General features: G+C 35.8%; 2 protein-coding genes and 1 long non-coding RNA gene across 4 annotated transcripts in view; 1 reads left to right on the top strand and 2 right to left on the bottom strand.

The window, feature by feature from the left end:
- The first annotated feature begins 1,526 nt into the window (after positions 1 to 1,526).
- On the top strand, positions 1,527 to 3,712 carry LOC112006274 (exocyst complex component EXO70C1). The gene has a single exon (XM_024038558.2). The coding sequence runs from the start codon at positions 1,800 to 1,802 to the stop codon at positions 3,621 to 3,623; it is 1,824 nt and encodes a 607-aa protein (XP_023894326.2). The 5' UTR covers positions 1,527 to 1,799; the 3' UTR covers positions 3,624 to 3,712.
- A 1,607-nt stretch (positions 3,713 to 5,319) lies between these two features.
- Positions 5,320 to 18,920, bottom strand: part of LOC112006275 (SNF1-related protein kinase regulatory subunit gamma-1) — a 36,981-nt gene continuing 23,380 nt past the window's right edge. The window contains exons 4-6 of one of the 2 annotated variants that reach the window (XM_065767202.1): positions 12,755 to 13,036; positions 11,969 to 12,132; positions 5,320 to 5,808 (exon numbers count right to left, since the gene is read on the bottom strand). In XM_065767202.1, the coding sequence (XP_065623274.1) occupies positions 5,514 to 5,808; positions 11,969 to 12,132; positions 12,755 to 13,036 (741 nt within the window). In that variant the 3' untranslated portion in view covers positions 5,320 to 5,513. The remainder of the gene's footprint in view (positions 5,809 to 11,968; positions 12,133 to 12,754; positions 13,037 to 18,920) is intronic. The other variant, XM_065767204.1, reaches the window with a different exon arrangement.
- LOC136064860 (uncharacterized) lies at positions 9,839 to 11,075 on the bottom strand. The gene is made up of 2 exons (XR_010626514.1): positions 10,998 to 11,075; positions 9,839 to 10,437 (listed from the first exon to the last, which is right to left on the bottom strand). It is a non-coding gene; the product is annotated as an uncharacterized LOC136064860 (long non-coding RNA).

Genomic DNA, 18,920 nt, shown 5'->3' with positions numbered 1-18,920 from the left:
ATACCATCTAAAAAATATGGTAATAGTAAAAACAATTATTTATAAGTTTTGAATTTTATAATATCTATTAAAAAAATTCAAATTTTAAAGCAATCAAATGAGAACCACCAACAAGGCATTATGAGGTCGTGGATTATATGCTCCAAATAATTAACAAAACGCAAGGGAATGGTATGGAACTCAATTGTTTGTAGCCCAAGACACTAACCCATCAGAATTTTAGTCAATGTTAAAAGGACACAATTTCCTTCATCCACTTAAATGGCAACTTAAAAGACAATTTATGTGTATTTATAGTCACATGACCAACTTAATGATCATGTAATGTGTTTAAGTGTTTTAATGCATGTGATTTAGTACATGAGAATAGTCTTATAAACTAACACATTATGGGTTGGAGGCTCAAACCCAATTTGGAGGAATTCTCAAGTGAAAGTTGAGTTTTGCCTTTTCGTATCAAGATGTCCATTGAATTTGACCATTAAACTCCTATAACTAGACAAGCCCACTTTTTTAGGTTTCTATAACTCCTATAGCTAGACAAGCCCACTTTTTTAGGTTTCTATCAATTTAGAACCTTGGACCACCAAAAAAAAAAAAAAAGAAAGGCTTAACTTTCATCTTCACAATATGGGTTACCCCATGAGGATATGTATTGTCTTTTATAATGATTATGAGCTAGGTTGTCCAATTGGTAAGGGAGAGAACTACATTTGATGCTAGTTTCCGTTGAAATTACGCTGTCTAGTTTGGTAGTTTCTAATGCATGCCTTGCTTGTTGCTTAGGCTAAGAATGTAGATTATTAATTTCGAGCGAAACTCGAGAACTAATTTTGCAACACAAATTACTGTTATTTCTTTGCAGATCAGCCCTCTCAAAGGAATAGAATTTGTACTTATCATGAAATTCATAAGATAATTAGAAAGTCAAACTAAATTGTTTGGTTAGTAACTATTGATTATACATTTTTAGATTGCATTGCTGCTAAATTAGAAGTGTGTGTTTTCTTCCATAACCAACAGAAGCATCATGAAACTTTTTAGAAATTACCTTCAAGAATAATCTTTCAATGCAACTGACATCCTCAAGTGCATCAACATCCTCAAATGAACCAAACCATGCCTATATGGAGGTCTGTGAGTGTTGAATGTTCCACAATGACCATGAACATAAATCATTGTATATGAGCTAGTTCAAAACTTTGGTAAATCCAGTCTCCACAAACTCAACAATGCAACTGATATCATCAGGGGCATCAACATCCATCACTAGTGCATTAAGAAATTTGTGTTGGGCTATTACTATTATCTAGACACAAAAATTATGATGTACTTTTACTACAAGAAACAAAAAAAAGATACAAAATAATGGATATAACGAAAACATTCAAAGATGCATACTGTTAACATTGACATCCAATTGTCTACAAAAAGCTTTGGAAGCAGGGCAGCCCTCACAAATAATGGGCCAAGAATGCGAATAAAGCCCACACACCATAATAAACACCAAAAAAGAGAGATCCTCTAAGCTCGAGGACTAGCATATACCCTCACAAGAAAGTTCCCTCGCTTTTTCGTTTTCAGTTTATCCTGAGTTCTGACTATTTCAAATAAGACTAAAACCAAACCCCTGAAATTATTGACAAGACCACGATTACTAGCATCAACAATGGCGGCGAGACCAAGTCAGTCCCGCCACGGCTCATTAATTCCTCATTCTATTTCTATCTTCCAAAGCTTCCTTTCTCTTTCAACTTCTCTCTTTGACTCAAACCCCAAAAAATATCTCTAAGACCACCATGACTGACATCAACACTGCTCCGCACATCGTGCAGAGCTTGAACACACCAATGAGGCCTGATGAAAACAACGAGGAGAATTTGATCGATCCAAAGGCTGTGGATGAGCTCAGAGAAATGGAGACGAGAATGGTTCGCCAAGTGTATAGAGAAAGAAGTATGTCATTAGTAGCAGGGTCATTTTTTCCATCAGCCATGTCGGAAGCTGGCAGTGGCAGTTGGGTTTGGAATGAAACAAATCCAGACTCCCCTCTTAACATTTCATCCATCTTCCCACCCACCATGTCTGAGACTGATGGTAGTAGTCCAGAATTCTCTCGTTCCAATTCCGATTCCATAATGTCAATCTTCTTACCAGCCACGTCTCCAAAAGACAGTCCCGAAAACTATGAAATAATTGTTCGAAGTCGTTCCATACCCTCATATTCCATAATGTCAATCTTCCCACCCGCCATGTCTGAAATAGGCAGCCCCGATAATTGTGAAATAATATTTCGAAATCCTTCCATACCCTCATATTATCACTTCTTCCCACCAGACATGTCGGACTCTGACAGTTATGGATCATCAACTCCTAATCATCAGCTTTCCATACCCTCATATTATCACTGCTTTGCACCCGACAGGTCGGACACTGACAGTGATGGATCATCAACTCCTATGCAGTTTTCCATACCATCGTTACATTTCCCACCCAACAAGTCGACTATAAATAGTAGTTTAGTAATTAATGGAATTTCTTTGGATAGGCGGATCTTAGGAGGGATCGAGAAGATGGATAAATGTATTCAAGCTATCGATATTCTCCAAAACCATCGCGTCGTTGATCTGATGTTCAGTCGCACTGATGTACACGAAGAGATTCGCTTCAATAGAACCTTGTTGAATTTCAGTCGAGCCGTTGCGCTGGGAGGAAGATCGCCTGAGAATCTCTTTAGGATACTAGACACGTATGATGAGATGGCCGAGGCGATGGAGCAATTGGGCAACGGTCTTGAGTTCAATCAGGCAAGAGCGATGCTCACCGGGAGCAAGACACTTATCGATCTTGAGAACAAGGAGAAGAATTCGACCTGGAAGAAACCGATGCAGAGTGGTGACATTCACCCACTGACGCAGACCATGATGAATTGTGTGAAATTGATTGTTGATTATAGTGATACTCAGAACTTGTTGGAAATTGGTGAAGATGATGATCAATTAGATGCTTTACGAAATCATGATAGCAATAGCTTGAAAATGAATCCGCTAGCTAGTCAATTGTTGGTGTTAATAAACTTTTTAGAGTCCAATCTCGAGAAGGAATCGAAGCTCTATGGGGATGGTGCATTGCAGTATATTTTTCTGATTAATAATATTCTTTATATGAAGCAGAAGGTGAAAGATTTGGATCTTGGTGGGCTATTAGGTGATAATTGGGTTCGTAAGCAACATGGGCAGATAACGCAATATGCTATGAGTTATCTTAGGGCTTCATGGACCAAGGTGTTGGATTGTTTGAAGGATGAAGGGAATCCCTCGAGGGTAGCTTTGAGGGAGAGATTTAAGAATTTCAATGCAGGAATTGAGGAAATCTATAGGGTTCAAACTGCTTGGAAGGTCCCCGATGCTCAACTCCGAGAAGAGCTTAGGATATTTATATCACTAAAGGTGATCCATGCTTACCGCTCATTTAACGGAAGGTTTGGGAATCAAGTAGAGATTGGAAGGCACGCTGGGAAATACATAAAGTACACAGCAGATGATTTAGAGAGTTATTTGTTCAATTTGTTTGAGGGAGTACCGCGAGTACTGCACCGCAGGAGGACTCTCATGAAAGGCTAGTTGGAAAAGACTTTGCCTGTTTAATGTAGATTAATTATATGATGTTGATTTTCGTTGTTGTTAATGTTATAAACTTGGGTTTTTATGAAGGTTAATTATCTTCCATGCTGTATACTTTGTAATAATTTATGTAATTGTATGTGCTATAGATTCTAGTTTTTGTGAGTGAATCACCTTCGCTCTGAAATATCTGTGTCCACACTTTATTGGGCGCCCATAGGCTACTTGACTGTATACTTGCTGTTCTGGCATGTTTGTGTTTTTATATCAATTTTGTTATTGCAGTTCTATTGCTGAGTGTGTATGCTGGTTAAAAAACCAGTCATTATTGTGTTAAGTGGGATTTCATAAATATTTAGTACTGTAGATTAGCTCTTCTTCTTCTATTTAATTGAATAGAATATCTGGTGTACGATTGGAGCCAGATTATAATAATCAAAATGCTCATTAATTCCATATATTCTTTCAGAAATATAAGATATTTGAACATTGATAGTAATTAACAATTTATCAAATATGATATTAAATGGATGAATTGATGAGTGCTGAAGCAAGAAGGATACAATAAGTGTTGGATCATTTGTGAATTGTAAAGTAACATTGACAAGATGTGATGGAGTAGATTACAAGGGTTTTGTCACTTCTAACAAAGTCAATGATTGCATCGACATGGAAGTTATCTGACACAAGTTAAGGGCTCTCCTTGAATGAGAGGAAGGCCATTAGGTTAAGTTCATAGGTAAAGACAAGGATCACTTGTAAAATGTTGTACACTACGATATGTGGGTCATTTTTTTCAATAATAATAAACATCATGTTGATTCTACAATTTTCATTCACATGATAAACGTCATGTTTAATTTTTCTCTCTTCCTAAACGTGCACTCTGTACCAGTTAAGACAAATGTACCCATCTTCTAATGTTATAGATTTCCAACAGAAACATATACAAAGCTTTGTCCATCCGTCTAGAATTTTCAAAGTTGCTGTTCAACACCAATTGCTCATGTTAAAACTTTTTACCCGTTATTGTGTTGAGATTATCTGATTATGAGCTCTAAATGCCTCAGATGCAAAACTAGTCTTGGAGTTTGTGGAAGAATCGTTTGTCTTCTTAAATTTATGCACTTATTAAGGCAGATTTATTAAGCTATTATCAAGAGATCATCCTCAATTATCTTAAGAGTTGATTCCACTTTGCCACCTGAATTATGGGTTTAAATTTAATCCAACACTAAACTATAAAACTAAGCAATGAGTCACTAATTCATTGATGATAGGGAAAATACACCATGTTGTTAACAATTTCTATCAAACGAAAATTTCTGAAATCAAGCAATGTCCAAATGGTGAATTATGATCTTATGAATTTTCTATTAAAATTTTCGATTGGAAAAAAATTATTTCATGGCACAAGAAATTTTGCATATTATCAATATGACTATATGAGGAAATTGATTACTCAATTTCATAGTCTGCTGGGGAGGTTGAAGTTAACCCCATAGTTTAACTATGGAGGCAAAGCACAATTAACCCATAATCTTAAATACATAAATATATCAACCAAGTGATTGAATGCTTGGTTTATCATTGGGATCAGCCTATTGATGACAACCATCAAAGCACTGTGGAATAATCTTTTTAATATAAAACATATCCACTCTCTAACAGAGTATTGAGATTAAAGGGACAAATGTACATGAAGAAGGGATCTCTTTATTAGATTGTACACTGGGGGAAAATATACAGAATAATTAACTCAGTCACACTGGGGTAAAATTAATTACAAGTGCTTACCTATGTTACAATCACCATAATCAACCCATCTCCAAGAAACCAAAGGACAAGGAGAGATCATTACAAGAAAACAAAACTAGCAAAAAAAAAATGTCAATCGATGTTATTCCTGATGTTAAACCCTGCTGTTTTGGGGCAGTGGCAGCACACCATCAAAGAAATCGCCAAAGTAGCCACGGGACTCCAAAGTGGCAGCACTCCCTCAAGATTCTCATCATTATCGACTACATATATCCTGTGAATCTTCTCAGAATCTAGCAGCTGAATCAATTCTTTCATTGTGTGGTCCCTTTTGCACGTGATCATGCCAGTCACTAATGGGCAGTTCTCATGATTTTTCTCTAGGTAGCTTCTAACGGCTGTCAGGAAGGTCTTTGCCGTGATAGATCTGTTGTACATGTCAAGTGAGTGCCACAAGAGTCATATTGATTGAACACTGTATGGACCATAGAACTAGGAGCCTAAATTTTTTTGATGAAATTGCATACTTTCCTAGCCTAATTTTTTTTATCAACAACTTCATGTTAATGTTGATTTAAACATGGACTTTCAATGAGAATAAGATTTATGATGCACAAAATATACAATTAGTCAAATTTATAAGCCAATCATGTACGCAAACAAATGAACTAAATCATGCCACATGTATCAAAGGATCATGGAGGTTGGCTGGTTTTGAGGGTTCCACAATGACCATGAACATGACTGAGTTTTATTGTTTATGAGCTCCTCCAAAACTTTGGCAATCAATTTTGTTGTAATGCCATTAATTATAGGGATTGCAAGAGGGCAGGTAGAGTTATCCAAGTAACTGGTGCGGACACGAGATACAAGCCCCCAATTACACGCACGTATAGGAGAAAGAAGATGGCCCAACCTGTGGCCTTATGGTTAGGGCCTATTAGTCATTGGGCTTGAGTTTTAGCAAGCCCAAATATTTAATAATTAGGGTTTCTTTATGTTAGCTATTTAAACACTTTTTGGGATTATTGTAATACAGTTTTGATGATTATTAAAAAAACGTGTGTTTTCTTTGCTGACTCCAGTTTTGCTTGGTGCTGACTCCAAGCAACCCTTAGGTGCTGACTCCTAGGATTTTATCTTTTATTCTATTGTTTTTGTGGTTGTCCTACGTCAGTTTTGGTATCAGAGCAAACTTCCGATCCATTCAACACAACCGTAGACAACCACTTGAAAGCCAAACCGTCAAAAGAGCAAACCAGCCAAGGATGACATCCTTTCAAGTATTTGCCTCATGAAATCTTGAACAAACCCAAACCAGCCCCTGCAATCCGCATTTATCCCACAGCCCCACATGAGTTTTTCATCCCCAAGCCAACACTTTCGAATGCTTTAGGGCTTATAATGTTCAGGTCTTTCGCCTTTGTGCTTCTTTCTTCTTGCTCATGTCGATTGGCTTAGGTTTTAAAGGATTGAGCACAATCTTCTTACCTTAAACATAAATGAGCAAGAATTGGATCGCCCATAGAGGGTGACATCCAAATCATAAAGCCAAGGTCTACCTAAGATAATATGCCCTACATCCATGGGAATTACATCACACCATATTTCAGCCTTGTAGGTGAGGAATTGAAGTGGGACAACACATCTTTCTTTGATGGCTATAGAGGAAGTATCCACCCAAGAAACTTATATGGGTAGGGTGAGGGGTCAATTTCAAGCCTAGGCGGGAGACAACGTTAGAGGACACCGCATTAATGCAACTCCCACTATCTATAATAACCTTGCAAGTTTTGTCTCCACACTTAGTGTAAGTTTGGAAGATGGCACTTCTTCGCCAATCACCAGTGTCTCTCTGCTCCGTCAAAGCGCACCTTACCACATTCACTCTAGGGACACCAAAGTCCTTGAAGTCATCAACTTGGGGAGAAATGGCTCTAATGCATGCAAGGTAGCTAGGATCATCTTCCCATTCTGCCTCAACATCTTGGGTTCCTTCAACATTTGGATCATACACTAGCTCCTCAACATCTTCAACCTTTTCATCACCCTCTTGAATGACAAGGGCCTAGAGGGACACCTAGCTGCGATGTGTCCAACCCATTGCATTTGAAGCATTGGAGGCGAGAGCCTAATCTTGAAGGCTCATTGACCACACCTTTTCCTTTGTCCTCTTTTCTATTGGGGTACTATTGGGGTTGACCTTAGGGGTAAGGCAAGTCTAGGTCTACTACCAAAAGGTTGAGGGTTGGTGGGAACACTCCGGGGCTCAGAACGTCACCAAAAGATAGATTTGGATGCTAACTCACAATTCCTAGCAAGCTCATATGCTTCTCTTAAGGTAGTGACTCCTCGGTGATAATCTCTCCTAGTAGGCTAGCATTTAAACCTTTCTTGAACCTATTGAGTGTAACAACTCTTCCTCGACTATTTGAATTCGTCTCTTAAACTCCATGAACTTCTCTATATATTCAGCCACAGGAGTATTGCCTTGCCTTAGGCGATCCCATTCCTCAAGAAGGGAGCTCCTATAAGTTGAAGGAAGATAATTCTCGAGAGTGCTTTTCTTCTTCATCTCAAGCAATCAGTAATGGGGGGCTCACGTCGTCGCCTAAGGGTTTCCTCAAGTCTTCCCAAAAAGGTCAGCTTTTCCAATTAACTTCATCCTAGCATACCTCACTTTCTTGTTTTCAGCCCAATGGTAATAGTTAAAGAATTTCTCCATTTGACGCAACAATCAGTGAAAAACCCATGGGTCTAGGCAGCCATCAAAGGTGGGTGCATCTATCTTGTCCTTAAACATCCTATCATCAAATCCCTAGGGCCATGTGATTATAGTGATCAGGTTCAAAGTTTGGAGCCCTATTAAAGTAACCGAAGTTATGTTGCCTAAGCATGTTATCTCCTTCATGGTTAATAGTCTCCGTTGAGATGCCTCAATTTGTCCAACCCTATCCATTAAATTTTGGACATTTTTTGCAGTTCAGCTATGGTTTGCTCTAAGGAGGTCCTAGACTCGGAAGTGGATTGATGTTCAGAGTTTGACTGATGCGACCACTACGTAGATGCATGCACACTATATATATGAATGCAATTGAGATTCACAAAAGCTCAAGTAACCAATTCTCAATTAAAATTAAGGTCAAGCAATAGTGCATGTAGGGATTGGATCAATGAACACATGAATAAATTGCAGTCAAGTAGTGACATATTCACAATATTGAAAGATAGTCCAAATAAAAGTCAAATTCAATAAGCTCCACAATTAATAATAGAATAGATATTTCAAAGGTTTTTTTTTTTTTTTTTGGAAGTTTAGAATGGGTATGAAGGAAAGCACAATAATAAAATAGCTAGTTGGAGCACAAAATGGGTAGGCAGTGGGGTATGGTGGACATGCACATAAAAAATAAAAGATTTTATTCTTCAATGAAACAAAATTGAATCCACCAAAAAGAGAGTGAGAATGGTACCCTAGTCAGTGGCCAACTTATTGCATTAGATAGTCCGAACTTGGCTCTTCAAGTGATAGATTTGACTTGAACAAAAGGACCTGTGGAGAACAACTCAAGGCCCAATACTTACAATGGGCTGCTACAGTAACAATAATGTTTTTTTTTTTTTTTTGTGATTTTTTTAAGAATAATAATAAAATAAATAAAAACAGTACACGGACTTAAAGCTTGAAATAAAGCTACAGACTGAAACTAGAAAGTTGAAACTATAGAGATAAACACGGACTTAAACTGAAAAAGAGAAAAAAAAATTTCTCTGTGATGAGAAGTCTTCTGCCGGTGAAGGGGACTGACGCTTGGTGGCGGCGCGAAGGAGGCGCAGACAGCGGCGGGTGGCTGCTTGTCTCGGATCTCGGCAGTGGTAGTAGCTCGTTGGTCTCAGCAATGGCAGCTAATCTTCGGTCTCAGCAGCGGTGGGTCAACAATGGGTTTCGACGGCTGGGTTTGCGGCGATGAGTGTTAATTTGTGGGTTCTAGCGGCTGATGGCTTGCATGGGTTGCTTTGCTTCGGCGGTGGTTTTTTTTTTTTTTTTTTTTTTTTTTTTTTTTTTGGGTTTGTGGGTGTGGGTTCTGTGATCAGAGGCGGGCACGGATGGTGGTCACCGGCTTGGGAGGTGTCACTGGCTTTTCTGTTGGCTTGGGGATGAAAAACTCGTGTGGTGCTGCGGGATATACGCGGATTGCAGGGGCTGGTTTGGGCTTGTTCAAGATTTCATGAGGCAAATACTTGAAAGGTAATGTCATCCTTGGCTGGTTTGCTCTTTTGACGGTTTGGCTTTCTCGTGGTTGTCTACGGTTGTATTGAATGGATGGGAAGTTTGCTCTGATACCAAAACTGACGTAGGACAACCACAAAAATAATAGAATAAGAGATAAAACTCTAGGAGTCAGCACCTAGGGGTTGCTTGGAGTCAGCACCAAGCAAACTGGAGTCGGCACCAGTAAAAGAAAACACACGTTTTTTTTAATAATCATCAAAACTGTCTTACAATAATCTCAAAAAGTGTTTAAATAGCTAACATAAAGAAACCCTAAAGAAACCCTAATTATTAAATATTTGGGCTTGCTGAGACTCAAGCCCAATGACTAATAGGCCCTAGCCATAAGGCCACAGGTTGGGCCATCTTCTTTCTCCTATACGTGCGTGTAATTGGGGGCTTGTATCTTGTGTCCGCACCAGTCATTCTTGGTCTCACCATCAGTGAAAAACTCAAACTTCAGGAGCTTCAAACCAGCAACATTTTCCTGCTTTGATAAAACTTTAAGAGATGCATCTTGGATATTCTCGAGGACAATGTACTGTTCTCCCTAGAAATATACTTGGCTTCAGTTTGGGCAAATGAGGAGGTCTCCATGATCTCTCCCATTGATTCTTTCTTGGAGGCAATCTTTTTAAGAATCTGACGGAACTAGCCTGTTAAAGCATCCTTCTTCTTCTTGAGAAGAGCATGAACTCTTGTAGCACTGGTAAGGCAAACTTTCATGATCCCAAGCATTGTTACGGTGGGAACTACATTCAGGCACTGGATTTGGCCAGACACCTTTCCAAATATTTAAAAATAAAAGATAATAAAATTTCTTGGTGCAATGAAGCATAGAAAGATATGTAACAATAATTAAAATTAAATTTCACAACTGCTAGCTATACTTTATTAAAGTTGTAAAAAAATATGCGAGGAAAATGAAAATGTTATAGAACCCAATTTTAACCACAGATGTATTTGCAAAGCAGGAATGCAATATCAGATAACTTGAAAGAAGAGTAAAACCAGCTTCCCAAGATAAGCAATAGAATAATTAGATGAAGCAGCAGTAACATGACTCATGATAAAGTTACAAACTTCTAGTGTGTTTAGATAAGCTTATTTTTATTGGCTCAGTCTGTACTTAGAAAAGTTCATATTAAACTACACAGATACCAATAAAAACCAAATCCATTATCAAATTCATTACAAAGAACCCACAATTAAAAATTCCATAAACATATAATCCAGTCAACGAACTGAACTAAAGAATACAATCTCAAGCATCTACAGACATTGGAATGCTGCAAGTTAACCTTGATGAAATATTAAAAAGCTTTTTGTAGTTCCAAACTGACCTAACCAGAGTAACTAAACTAGCAATTGAGACGAGGAGGGCTTTCAAACTTCATTGGGAGTGGATGAATTGGTGNGGGACCGTTAAAAAATTGCAGGCTCGTAGTGCTGGACCATTCAAGGTATTGAAACGAATGGGCCCAAATGCTTATGTCATTGATCTTCCTCCTGATTATGGTATTAGCTCCTCCTTTAATATTGAGGATCTAGTTGCTTATAAAAGCCCCACAGCTATTCCTGATACCCCTTTTGATGAGTCTTTGCCTAATCCTATTGATGCCCCTGTTCCCACCCCTTTACCCTTAAATCTACCTTATGCACATAAAGAATCTATTGATGCTATTTTAGATGAACAGATTGTTTCTACCAGGGATGGAGGAGTTCACCGTTTCCTAGTTCGGTGGCGAGGGCGACCAGATTCTGATTGCACTTGGATTACTCGAGATGAGCTACAGTGACTGGATCCTGACTTGTTGGAGTGTTATCAGAGCTCTTCAGATTTTCACTCGACGGGGTCGAGTTCTTCTCACCCGGGGGGAGTTGGTGCAGACACGAGATACAAGCCCCCAATTACACGCACGTATATGAGAAAGAAGATGGCCCAACCTGTGGCCTTATGGTTAGGGCCTATTAGTCATTGGGCTTGAGTTTCAACAAGCCCAAATATTTAATAATTAGGGTTTCTTTAGGGTTTCTTTATGTTAGCTATTTATACACTTTTTGGGATTATTGTAATACAGTTTTGATGATTATTAAAAAAACGTGTGTTTTCTTTTACTGGTGCTGACTCCAGTTTTGCTTGGTGCTGACTCCTAGGGTTTTATCTTTTATTCTATTGTTTTTGTGGTTGTCCTACGTCAGTAACTCATCTTACAGCCATCACCAATTATTTCCTTTAGAATTTCAAGGATCAAACATAAGACATAACAGTAACAAAAGATGCACAATTTCGGAAATTAACTCGGCTACAAACCTATAATCATGGTAGATTTCTGGAGCTGTTAGCAAGAACTGAACATCTCTTAAGCTTATATTACCCACACACCTGCTACTACCCTTTTCAATAACAGGAATCCCTCCAATCCTCTTTTTCCTCATCAGCTTAAATGCCTGGAGCACCGGTTCATCCTCATGGACCTAAATTAAAAATTAATCTTATGAGAGAATTCATTAAGATGTGAACATGCGTCTAGGCTAATCTTCATCCCAATAATTATCAAGTTTCCTGACCATGAATATTTCTAATAGCTCAAATATCATTGATAAAACATAAAAGACATTTTCTTAGCAAATGAAGGCAAGCAATCAAACCCTTTTTCACCATGGAGCATTTTTATAGATCAAGTCAGGACAAAAATAAAATTGAAAAACCTCACAATTTATTTATTTTATGACAAGTGCAGGTTATGGGACAAGAATGCATATTGAGCTAACACACCATCCCAAGAACGCATATTGAGCTAATAGACCATAATAAACACTAACAAGCACACAGCAATTTCTATCTCATGCAGTTACATTGATCTGTTTTTAAAATCCTCACAATTTATATTTAACTTAAAATTTAAATGTTTCAACAAATACCTTAAAATAAATGTAACTTCCTATTCCAAATATAGATGTAATATTTTAAGATTGATCTCTTAATGCATAAAAAATTGTATAATTATGGCTTTACAAGCAAAGGTTAAGCATTATGCAGTGAGAATGAACATAACAAACATAGTACCACAAACATAAACTGAGAAGAGAAATACACCTTGATAATACGATTCGGTGTCATCACAGGAAGTCCAAGCTCAGATAATCTCTTGGTACCCCAACTTTCAAACCACTGAAGTCCATCACATTCTGCTAGCATATGAATGACAGCAGATTGTGTGATGATGTTTTCAATTTTACCTTCACCCAAATCAACCATAGGAACACTTTTCTTTTTATACTTTGAAAGCAGCAAGAGCAAGAGTATAGTAAGAAATGAGTAGGATGTTTGCAAAGCAAGAAATGGGGCCCAGCGGAATGACCTAGAGATGTCTCGAACCTGTACGCTAAATAGTTAATAAGCATTCTTGGATTTTATGCACAAGAAGCAAAAAAGGAAAAACAAGTTGGGATAACCAAAGCTAGTGTGTGTGAGTAGTGAGGTGTAATATTTTTCTTGAGTTTGTGTGTGTGTTCCACCTCTACTTACAAAAGAAACAAAAAATCTAAATATGTAAAACTGCTCCTGCTGTGCGAGTAGTGAGGTATAATTTTTTGTTGAGAGTGTGGTTAGTGTAAGTCTGAAGACACAAACACTACATGGTGCTAAAATGGTCACGCGTCGGTCTAGCACTGGACGGAAGCATTGCCTGTGTGTAACTTATCAGTCAAAAAGTGTGTACGCGATACACACGCATACAAAACGGTCTGATTTAGGTTAAAATTTTGAAGCTTGGGATAACCATCTAACAAACTACAAAGCAATCAGCAAAGAGGAGGTAATTCAATCCTTTATTTTATGTAAAATTCAACGAGTCAATGTGAGAGATTCTGCCGTGTGTTAACAAAGATTGAGTTCTGAATGAATCGTACATTCTCTGCCATAAATTATGAAACTATTAGGTGCCCCAACGAAAGCTGCCCCTAGCATTCTTTTGCAGTGAATTGTATATATCAATTGTTTGATCTGATCCAGTAGCTAGGTCCTTTTTGCTAGTTTGGGCTGGAAATTATGGCAAATATGTGGGATTTTTGCCGTATACTAGTCATTCATGGATTTTTATTGTTCTATCATTATCAGCTGAAGGAAGGTACTGTAGGAATCACAAGCCACATTTCCACCTTTATTTAAATGCCAATTTTGTTCAAGTTATTTTGAGTAACTTGTAAATGTAGTTCCACAACTTGAAAGTAATGTCGCAAATCACCAAGTGGAAGATAAACGGGTTCTGTCTTGCAACTACTGATCTCCCACATGCTTTTAGACAATTGTGACCCAAAAAGTGCCATGCCTGTTTCTGAAACTCTTGGATCTATATGATTCTTATGTGACGGATTGGACCTAAATGTCAGCTGTACGTTGTAACTTAATTCGACATTTCATCTATTCATAATCTTTCGTAGCCATTAGCTATATTGCAAGGCCCATATGACTTGATCAGTTGATCCAAGACGGCCTCGCTGCGTTTGGTATTCCATTACTGAATGTACAGGTTTTAGTCTTCCTTTTTCTTTTTTCTTTTTTTGTGGAGAAACTACAGGTTTTAGTCTTCCGATTGTGAGACTATATCCATTAGCAATTATCAGTCTCATGAACCACTCATGCCACTCATATGAGGAGGTATATATATGATGCATAAGATGCATGGTCCTCCTTTTCACATCTTATGGGGTCTACCTTCATGTGAGAAGGACTCATGTATCCAATACATGAGGTTTTTTTTCCCTCTTGTACATTTTTTGTCACATCATACAATTGGGCTTCTAGCTAAAAATCCTATTTTGGTCCTAAAAAAAAACATAATCTTTTAGTTATCCCAAATCAGCTTATAATCAAATTTATGGGTTTCAATTAGATTGGCAGATAAAATCTCTTCTGTGCAGTTTGAAATCCACTTTTATATTTTATATTCACCTTTAAGACTAAAAACAAACAAAATAATTTATCTTTGACTATTCAACACTACTCATGTTCTTAGAGACTTCCTATTAGGGAAGTCAATGCCGTACTAGTACCAATTGTACCGAACATTAAACCAGTATTGATACTCTTTTAAAATGTATTGGATGAAATAGCGGGTTGTACATGCAGTAATAGGATGTTTTCGGTGTTTTGGCTGGTACAATAAAAAAAATTGTAAAAAAAAAAAAAGTGTTATTTAAGCTAATATATTTTATTAAAATACTTAAGTTATATTTAGGGTAGTCATTAAAAAAAAAAAAAAAGAGTTATATTTAGGCTCATAAATATGTGGATTTTCTATGTTGATAAACATAAAAATTAATAAATTCATACTTACATAAATAATACAAATATATATATATATATATGTATGTATAGAATTATATAAATAGCGGAAATTCTAAACCAATATACTAGTATCGAAATATTTTATTCCCCTAGCCAAACCCAAATGACCTATGGTACAAAATTGACTCTCTTTCTTCCTATAAAGATTGAGATTGTCATGCAATTACCACCCATGTGAGTTATAAAGTTGATAAGATAAAAATGTTTAAAAGGTTAAAAACATTTTACCCAATTATTTTTACATCGATCTCAAGTGGGGTGGTAATTATATGGTGCAACAACAACCCTAGTAACTGCATCAGGAAAAAAAAATACTACTTTTTTTTTTTTTTTTGGTATTATCCCAAAGAAAACACTACATTAATGCATATTATATGCATCATGCATGCAAGCATTGATACTATAACATTGACATCCAATGCAAATTAAAAGATGCAGTTTGTTAGTTTACCGATTGGGCCAATTAATCAATTATATAAATATATATATATATATATATATCTTATGCAAGAGCAAATGAGAATCTATCATGTGGCGCTTTCTTTGAGATTTTATTTAATTAGTCTTCTACCTCAACAAAGGTTGAATTTATATTAAAGTATTAGCTTTTGGATTAGCCAATAGAATAATGCATATATTAATTAATCATAGTTGTGCATTAGTTATGCATATTAGAGGGATTATATGATTGTTTTTATAAATTTTATATAATGAACCATTTTTATTTGTGATTACTAATAGGATAAACACTTTTATTTTATTTTATTAATTATGTTAAGTGGTGCATTAATTATTTAATTATAATGGCATTTTAATGTCATTTTTCTAAGATTTGTATGGGAAACAATTAATTTGAAATATGATATTCTTACTCAAATTTAATTGCTTTTGCAACAATTGAAATAAGTACATAAAAAATAGTATTAACACACAATCAAGAATGTAAAGAATATCATATTTGGACTCTGAATTTGAGGGTGACTCGGAGATAGTGTGCAGAGCGTTAGGGTCAGCAGATTGCAGCCACTCTTCCATTGGTCAGATTGTAAAAGACATTATGTCTATGATTAGTTCGCTTAGAACTTACTCTTTCTCTCATATTAGGCGGCAGGGTAACTGTGTGGCCCATGCATTGGCTAAGAGAGCAATAGTTTCTTTTCCTTTATTAGTTTGGATGGAGCATGTTCCATCTGACATTCACCAGTTTGTTTTTTCAGATTTTCCTGATAATGAATAAAAGTGCTCGGCTTGATTCTCAAAAAAAAAAAAAAAAAGAATGTAAAGAAAATAATTGAAGGATATCTATTCGCATTTTGATTTTATCAAAACAACATTTGCATTCTTTTTTTTTTTTCCTTTTTTTTGAGAAGTGTATTTGCATTAAGTATGAATGAAACGTGCCTATCTATATTAGTCACCATATCATATGTTTTTCAAATCTATAAATACATATAGTATGAACATAACACTACAGTACCCTATTTGTCTTTTTATTTTTCTATAGGATAGATTGCAAAATATTATAATTTTTTGAAAGAAAAATTACTGAAATATTAGAGGAAACTAATAACAAGATACATGCACATTATCCAAGAAATTGGTAATTTTGATTTCATAAGCAAAGGTTGAGTAATTATTTGAAGTTTCTTGATAAGTGATTCAACTAAACCATTTTGAGTATGTGTATGGGCAATAGGATGTTCAATATCAATTTCAATTGACATGCAATAGTCATCAAAAGCTTGAGATGTGAATTTACTAGCATTATCTAAACAAATTTTCCTAATTGGATAATCAGGAAATTGTACTCGCAACCTAATTATTTGAGCAAGAAGCCTAGCAAATGCAACATTTGTAGTAGAAAGTAGACATACATGTGACCATCTAGTTGATGCATCAATTAAAACCATAAAATACTTGAATGGACCACAAGGAAGGTGTATTGGTCCACATATATCACCCTTAATTCTTTCTAAGAAAGATGGACATTCAACAACAATCTTTGAATGTGATGGTTTGGTAATTAATTTACCTTGCGAACATGCACTACATGGATAATCACTAGGTAAAAGAATCTTTTGGTTCTCTAAGGGTTGTCCGTGAGAGTTTTCAATAATTCGATGCATCATTATTGATCCTGGATATCCAAGACGATCATGCCAAAGCATAAAAACCTTTGGTTCCAAACACTTTTGGTGTATTGCAACATTTAATTCAATTGTAATATAATATAAGCCAGAAGAGAAAATAGATAATTTTTCTAATATGAGCTTTTGGCCCGATACTATTGAAGTAATATAAAGAAATTCTTCACTGCCTTCGTTATTGATTTCAATATTATAACCATTATAACGTATATCCTTAAAGATGAGTAAATTTCTGCTTGATTTAGAAGAATATAAAACATCATCAATACAACGTTTTGTGTCCTTTGGCAACATGATAATCGCTCTTCCAGAGCCTTCAATTAAGTTCGATGAACCTGATATGGTATTGACATTGGCTTTGTGCAATTTTAAATTCTGAATTTTTTTTTTTTTTCTTTAAGGATCATATGAGTTGTTGCACTGTTTGCTAGACAAAAATCTTCCCTAGTCATCTTGGAATTGATTTTACCAGTAGGACCTATGCATTTTCATATATACAAAACATAAATTAAACTTTATTACTTTAAACTTAAATGAAACATATAAAAATAAAAATACTTATTACAATGCCATAATATAATAAAAGAAAAATAATTAATTGGTATGGACATTTCCATCACCAATCAAATTATCAAATTTTCCATCAACATCCTTAAAGAAATCAGAGACATCAAGATGAGTTATATTCACTCCATTTGAAAGGTCAAGATAATTCATGGGATCTTCAAGATCATTATGATCAACAAAGTTTGTTTCAATTCCCTTTCCCTTTTCTTTTATGGAGGCTTGGTATAGATCTACCAAATGTTTAGGAATACGACAAGTACGTGACCAACGACCTTCCATTCCACACCTATAACGTACACTTATTTTCATAATCCTTGGAGGGTTTTCAGCAATATCTCATTATTTTGTTAAGCCATTAGAAGATAAAACATTAGTTCATAACACTTTATGAACATATGCATTCAATATTGCTGCTACAGGAGTATGTTCAAAACATAATATATGTGTCTTTTATTGTATAATTTTAATTATGGGCTGATTTTAAAGTGTCAGATTAATTTACTTGCACCTTTAGTTTATTATAACTTTAGTCATACTGGGCTTTTAGGATGATTAAGTTCTTCTAGAACTTGTAATTCTCTTAAGGGGTCTTTTATAGTAAAGTACTCAGTTTTTATGTATATAACAACAAATAAAAATTATTGCATTTGAACAATCCTTCTGGGATACTCTGTTGCCATCCATAATAATATCTTCAGGATTTATTACATCAACATAAATCTCATCAAGATTCATTGCTTCCAGATGAAATCTTAGTATCAAGGTTCCATGATAAGAAATGATTGCCTAAAATATATAATTACAAAAGAAATTAAGTACATAATTACATAAGAAATTTAAACTTTGTAAGATTTGACATCTATATCAAATATATAATTACAAAAGAAATTAAATAACTAGTTTTTTTTATACACAATTTTAATGAAACAATACTACACATACATATTCAAAAGTTGATTGTAATGAAGCAATACATACACATTCAAAATTTATCAATATACGTTACATATAGCTATAGCTATAGCTATAATTGAGTTGGTTTATCACTAGTCATTGAGAGAGAGAGAGAGAGAGAGAGAGAGAGAGAGAGAGAGAGAGAGAGAGAGAGAGAGAGAGAGAGAGAGAGAGAGAGAGAGAGAGAGAGAGAGAGAGAGAGAGAGAGAGAGAGAGAGAGAGAGAGAGAGAGAGAGAGAGAGACA

Source organism: Quercus suber, unplaced genomic scaffold (genome assembly GCF_002906115.3).
Source record: "Quercus suber isolate HL8 unplaced genomic scaffold, Cork oak 2.0 scaffold_784, whole genome shotgun sequence".
NCBI classification, from domain to species: domain Eukaryota; kingdom Viridiplantae; phylum Streptophyta; class Magnoliopsida; order Fagales; family Fagaceae; genus Quercus; species Quercus suber.
The sequence above is the reverse complement of the archived record's forward strand: the minus strand, read 5'-3'. Positions and strand labels throughout refer to the sequence as shown.

Excerpts from the sequence above, each read along its gene's own strand:
- LOC112006274 (XM_024038558.2), top strand. The coding sequence starts at position 1,800 with ATGACTGACATCAACACTGCTCCGCACATCGTGCAGAGCTTGAACACA.